General features: G+C 53.6%; 1 gene segment (V, D, J or C); it reads right to left on the bottom strand.

The window, feature by feature from the left end:
• On the bottom strand, window positions 1–1,111 carry LOC114813750. The segment is given in 2 exon segments: window positions 1–796; window positions 954–1,111. Coding segments are annotated over 2 exon segments (477 nt in total).
• Window positions 1,112–7,008: the final 5,897 nt, after the last annotated feature.

The raw sequence follows: 7,008 nt of genomic DNA, 5'->3' as shown, positions 1-7,008 counted from the left end.
TCTCTGGAAAAGTTCCATGGAAAGATGGCTGCGTGGGTGGTCCCAGCCAGGTTGTTGCTTCCAGTTTACAGGCTTAGATCCCAGAGCAATCCCTGGGTGGGTGGAGGGGGCTCAGGGAGGATACTGGTTTGTCCCAGAGCCCACAGGACATGAGAGCCAGAGTCTCCTACCATGATCCTGCTGCTTAGAGATGATGGTGGTGACTGTTAAGTCAGACCAGGACTGGGAGGCCAACCGTGTCTGAGATGATGGGAATTGTGCTCTGTGCCCAACCACTGGCTAAGGTGAAAGGGGCTGCTGAGATTGATGTGCAGGGAAATACCTTCAGGACAGATCTGTTTGCCCTGGAGATGCATCACAGTTTACCAGGGAGACTGAAGCTGGAGCTGTTGTTTACTGCTGGAGCTGTCTGGGGCAGGCCTTGCTCCTGGTGACCACAGACTGTGACTTTTTTGTACGGGGAATAGAGGGAGCTGTGTCACCGTGGAGTCCCAGCTGGCACAGTAATAGATGCCAGCATCACTGGTGCCCAGGTTCTGGACCACCAGAGTACAACTTTGTTCATCGTACTTGTAAGCATAGAATTTTTCTGAATTAAATCCTGAATCCAACGTCTGTTTCTTTGTGGCCAGGTTATAGTAGAGCAGGCGCTGGGGAGCCTTCTCAGGCAGCTGGCGATACCAGTGGATGTAAGTGATGCTCTTCTGAGAAAGCTCGCAGGGGATCTTCACAGACTTCCCGGCCTGTCTGGTGATGGAGACCATTGGCTGGTCGAGGGAGAGTGCCGCCTGTCCAGCTGTGATGGGGACAGAAAGTTAATGTGTGATGAGGAGGAGGAGGAGAAGGAGGAGGAAGAGAAGGAAGAGGATGAATAGGAAGAGATGGAGCAGGAGAAGGAGGAGGAGACCGTAGCTCCAGATAGAGCTAATCTGTGGCAAAAGCAGCCGACTTACCAGGGAGCAGGACGGCGAGAAGGAGGGTGGCAGATCCCAGCATGATTCCACCTATGGCACCCAGGGCTCTGTGGAAGAAGCAAGGAGAAGAGGATGGTAGTTCCTACCTCACTCTGATTCTCTATTGCTCTGAAGTGGGATCAAGGACCCTGGTGTTGGAGAGGTGAGTCAATAAGGTATCCGTTCCACTGATTGGCTGCGCTTCTTTTTTTTTACTGGGCTGGGGGGACGGAGGGGAGATGTGATTGGTGTATTGAAGTGTGATCACATCGTGGCTGAATGCTTGTTCGCCACGGGGGAGAGCTGGGAGGAGAAAGAGATGAGGCATGGAAGAGAGGCACAGAGATAGCAGGAGCCGCAGAGAGAACCCATCACCCACCACTGCAGGCTTCTTGAGCAATCTTGGAAGAAATGACATGATCTCGTCAGCACTTCACTGAAATGTCAGTCAGTCAATAGTATGTACTCAATGCCTGCTGTGTTCAGAGCACTGTACCAGGTGAGCGTAAAAGAGGACTGAAAACCATGGATCCCGACTCGAAGGAATTTATAATTGTGTGGGGTGAATCCAGTGCTGGAGAGAAAATCAGTCAGAGAATATAACTAATGAGGAGAGAAATGAGGTCTCGGATCTTTCTCCTTTTATCCAGTTTCAGGTGAGCTGTGAGAATCGTGACTCACCCACTTGTTTCTCTCCAAGGCTTGATTGGCTCTGGCAGAGGTTGGGAGATCCTGAGCTCCAACCCCATTTCTTGGCTTCCCCCTCCCATCTCTGGCCAGTAAGGGGTTCCAGTCTACTACTAATAATGGTAATAATGGTGATGTTTGTTGAGAGCTTACTAGGTGCCAAGCACTGTATTGAGCACTGGGGCGGATAAAATAAGAACAGGTGTGACAAAATCCCTGTCCTGTATTCTGCCGTTTTCCTTGCCTGTAATTTGTTTTAATGTCTGTCTCCCCTTTGTGGACTGCAAGCTCCTGGAGGATCAGGTTGGGTTTGTGTACCATACTGTACTCTCCTAAGCATTTAGTTCAGTTTTCTTCCCACAGTAAGTGCTCAATAACTACCAGTAACTGATTGACTGATTGATGTGGGAAGGAGAGAGGAGTGGTTTTGGGGATAGCTTGGGGACCTAACGAAGGGCAATTGATTTCTCCTTTGACCAGTGTTCTAGGGTCTCCAGAATAAATTCTGAGCAAAGGGAGCCGCGGTAGGTCGGCCCAGCTGGGCCTTCGGTTGTCAGTCTTCAGGTTTAGGCCTCAGAGCGGGCAAGGGCAGTGACAGCCCATTGGGTGGGTGGGTGGGGTTCTGGGAAGATCCTGGGTTGTCTCTAAGACCATCGTATATGATTCTTCCATAGACCCCATCCCTTGAAGATGAGTATCTTCAAGATAAGACTGGGAAGTCACCGACATCTGAGAAGGGGACAGTGGAAATTGTGCTCTGTGCCCAACATCTGGCTAAGGTGGTCGGGGCTGCTGACGTTGGTCTGCAGAGAAAGAGCTGCAGGATGGAGTGTTTTGCTCCAGAAACCAAATTGGGGCTAAACTTACTTTGCCAAAGAGCCCTAAGCAGATTCAGTTCTGGAGCTGTTGTGGGGGGCAAGCCCTACTCTTTGGTGACCACAGACGGTGACTTTTTATAGGAAGGGCAGAGGGACCTGTGTCACTGTGGAGTCCCAGCTTGCACAGTAATAGATGCCAGCATCACTCACATCTAGTTTCTTTACCCTCAGGGTGCAGGTTTGATCTTTGTCCTCATAAGCATACAATTGGTATGAGCTGAATCCCGCATCCACCGTGCGTTGAGACGTGGCCAGGTTAATATAGAGCAGATGCTGGGGAGCCTTTCCAGGCTGTTGGTGGTACCAGAGGATGTAGGTTGTCTTTGAACTGGAAAAGTCGCAGAGAAAAAATGCCAATGATCCAGGCTGTTTGGTGATGTAGATCATTGGCTGGTCCATGTTGAGCACTGTCTGGCCAGCTGCAATGGGGAAGAAAGTAAATCACCGTGGTGAGGATGTGGAGGAGGAGTAGGAAGTGGGGCAGCCAACTGAAGACTGAACTAACTTGGAATGAAAGCAGTCAATTTACCAGGGAGAAAGATGCCAAAAAGTAGGGTAACAGACGACAACATTTCTTTGCCTCTGAAGGTGATGGCTCTGAGGAGGAAAGAAAGAGGAGAGGACAGTGGTTCCCACCTGGCCCTGAGCTCCAAGTGTTTTTTTTTTTTGACTGGAATGAGGGGACTGAGAGTAAAGGTGATTGGGGTAACCCAGGTCTATCACACTGTGACTCCAGGCTTACTGGACTTGGGGGAAGACTGGGAGGAGAAAGAGAATATGCATCTATCTTATTTCTCTCTGGAACAATTCGAGACTCCTATCACATCTTCTCTTCTTCTCATTTTCCCCCAGTTTCCTTGTTTTGGAGGGGTTCATGGAGCTTAGGGAATTGTGAAGGAGGTAGAGAGAAAAGCTGGGGAGAAGCACCATTCTTAGTACACCATAGGTGTTTGGTTTATACTCTTGACTGATGGATAGATTCACTGCGAATAAAAGATCAGAACAGGTTCGAATGGCCTCTTGCAAAACTCTGTCCCTCAGTCTGGACTCTTATTTCTTTGGAGGCCGGAATGAGCGTATCTGTGCCTGGACCCTGAGACATGTGTTACTGTCCCCCACACTGTGCCCATGGGGGTTTAGTGCAGGAATATTAAGCCCATCACCAGAAAACAGTGCTCTGCTCCCATTTCACCACCCAGGCTTCTAGCAAGAGGACCTGTGGAGAAGGCAGAGGAGACAATGAGATGACCCAAAGGCACCAGCCAGGACATTAGAGGGAAACCATCCACTCTGCTCCTCCTTCCATCTCTTGAGGTGATTCATCCCTCCCGCTCCCGCCCCGGGCGACGACGTCCTTGTTCTCACCATGTTACCTTACCTTAGCCGCCGCCTACGGCCGCCACCCACCCCGGACAACCTCAGGGCCCCCCCGCCGCCACAGGGTTATTTGGTCATGAGCTCTGGGACTCTCTCGGCCGCTGGCCGCTTGACTTTGAGTCTGATCGGGTAGGGTCGGCTCGTCCCCCGACCCTGGTCATCGCCTGCTTATTAACACTATTGTAGTGTGCCTTACTGTAGCATGTTGCTATATTTGCGATCTCGCTTTTTATTGTTTATTGTCGTCAGACTTTGAATCTGATCAGGTCGCCCCTTAATCGAGTCTACCCCCGACCCTGATCATCACCCCTTTTATTAACACGACTATATTGTATCATACTGTATCATGTTGCTATATTAGCACCACTGGATTGTATCATATTGTATCACGTTGCTATATTACCGATTTCGTTTATTACTGTTTATTGTTGTCAGTGCTGCCACCCACCTCTCTGGCCTCGCCATGTCCCTCCTCCCCCCCTCCTCCCTCCCGCCCCTTCCTATCCTCCCCTTCCCCTTCCCCTTCCCCTCTCTCGCTCAGCTCTTTCCCGCTCTCTCCTCTGTCTCCTCCCCCCCTCCCCTCCCCCGCCCTAGAACCCCACTTTACCAGCGCTACCCCTCTTCCCCCTCCCCCTACTCTTCCCCCCACCAAACCCCCTCTTCACCCCCTCCCCCCTTCTCTCTTCCCCACCCATGCCCCATCCCAGTCCTCTTGTCCCACCGCCACCCCTCATCCCCCTCTCCTCGTCCAGGGCCCCGCCACCTCCTTCCCATCCAAACCCTCCCCTCCCCCCGCCCTTCCCCCCTCCTCCCCTTGCACCCACAGCTACTTTCAAGTGTGGCCTCTGGAACCCCCGCTCTGTTACAGGCAAGCTACCTTTCATCCATGACCTTTTCCTCTCCCGCTCTCTCCTCCTCCTCGCCCTTTCGGAAACGTGGCTCTCTCCCGAAGACACGGTCTCCGCCGCCGCTCTCTCCAGCGGAGGCCTCTCCTTCTCCCACTCCCCCAGACTCACCGGTAAGGGAGGAGGCGTCGGCTTCCTCCTCTCGCCCCGATGCCGCTTCCGCACTATCCCTCCTCCCCCCTCCCTCTCCTTCCCCTCCTTCGAAGCCCATATCGTTCGCCTCTACCACCCACTCCAGTTACTTGTCGCCGTCATCTACCGCCCTCCCGGTCCCACCTCCGACTTCTTCAACCACCTTGACCCCTTTCTCACCTTCCTTCTCTCCTTCTCTCTGCCCACTCTGATCCTCGGAGACTTCAACATCCATACGGACGTACCCGACGACTCCTCTGCCGCCCGCCTGCTATCCCTCCTCGACTCTGCCGACCTCCTCCTCCACCATACCGCGCCCACTCACCGACTCGGTCACACCCTCGATCTTGTCATCTCCTACCGCTGCACTATCTCCTCACTCACCAACTCTGAAATCCCTCTCTCGGACCATAACCTTCTCACCTGCCTCATCTCTCACACTCCCTCCCCCTGCAAATCTTCGCTACTGCCCCACAGAGACCTCCGCTCTCTCGATCCCATCCGTCTTTCCAATAGCATCTCTCCTCACCTTGCCGCCCTGTCCTCTCTTCCCACTCTCGACGATCAGGTCTCCGCTCTCAACTCCACCCTCTCTACTCATCTCGACTCTCTCGCCCCCCTTTCCCTCCGCCGCTCTCGCACCACTAACCCACAGCCCTGGATCACCTCCTCCGTCCGCCTCCTACGCTCCTATGCTCGAGCTGCCGAGCGCCGCTGGCGAAAGTCCAAGCACCAAGCCGACCTCACACACTTCAAATTTATCCTTTCCTGCCTTAACTCTGCCCTCTCCTCCGCCAGGCAAAGCTTCTTCTCCTCCCTCATCGACACCCATGCCCGTCACCCCCGCCGATTGTTCCGGACCTTTAACTCTCTCCTTAGGCCCCCTGTTCCTCCCCCTCCCCCATCTCTCACCCCTAATGATCTGGCCACCTATTTCCTCACGAAAATCAACACGATCAGGTCTGAGCTCCCCAAAGTCACCCCTCCGCCTCTCCCCTCCCCCCCTACAACCCCCTCCCCTACTTTCCCATCCTTCCCTGCAGTATCCTCAGAGGAGATCTCCTCCCTCCTCGCAAGTGCCACCCCCTCCACCTGCGCCTCGGACCCCATTCCCTCTCACCTTCTTAAAACCATCGCCCCGCCCTCCTCCCTTCCTTAACTTCTATTTTTAACCACTCAATCTCCAAGGGCTCCTTCCCCTCTGCCTTCAAACACACCCACGTCTCCCCCATCCTAAAAAAACCCGCTCTTGATCCCACTTCCCCCTCCAGTTATCGTCCTATCTCCCTACTACCCTTCCTTTCCAAAATCTTAGAACGAGTCGTCTACAATCGATGCCTAGAATTCCTTAACTCCCATTCTCTCCTAGACCCCCTCCGATCTGGCTTCCGTCCCCTCCACTCTACCGAGACTGCTCTCTCTAAGGTCACCCATGACCTCCTTCTTGCCAAATCCAATGGCTCCTACTCCATTCTGATCCTCCTTGACCTCTCTGCTGCCTTTGACACTGTCGACCATCCCCTCCTCCTCCATACCTTATCTCACCTTGGCTTCACGGACTCTGTCCTCTCCTGGTTCTCCTCTTACCTCTCTGGCCGATCATTCTCGGTCTCCTACGCTGGAGCCTCCTCCCCCTCCCATCCTTTAACTGTTGGAGTTCCTCAAGGGTCAGTTCTCGGCCCTCTTCTGTTCTCCATTTACACTCACTCCCTCGGTGAACTCATCCGCTCTCACGGCTTTGACTACCATCTCTACGCAGATGACACGCAGATCTACATCTCCGCCCCTGTCCTCTCCCCCTCCCTTCAGGCTCGCATCTCCTCCCGCCTCCGGGACGTCTCCACCTGGATGTCGGCCCGCCACCTAAAACTCAACATGAGCAAGACTGAGCTCCTCATCTTCCCTCCCAAACCCGGTCCGCTCCCAGACTTCTCCATCACCGTGGATGGCACGACCATCCTTCCCGTCCCGCAGGCCCGCAATCTCGGTGTCATCCTTGACTCGTCCCTCTCGTTCACCCCACACATCCTATCCGTTACCAAGACCTGCCGGTTTCACCTCTACAATATCGCCAAG

The sequence above is a fragment of the Ornithorhynchus anatinus genome, chromosome 8, assembly GCF_004115215.2.
Source record: "Ornithorhynchus anatinus isolate Pmale09 chromosome 8, mOrnAna1.pri.v4, whole genome shotgun sequence".
In the NCBI taxonomy this organism is placed as follows: Eukaryota; Metazoa; Chordata; class Mammalia; order Monotremata; family Ornithorhynchidae; genus Ornithorhynchus; species Ornithorhynchus anatinus.
This window is presented reverse-complemented; position numbering and strand designations above follow the sequence as displayed.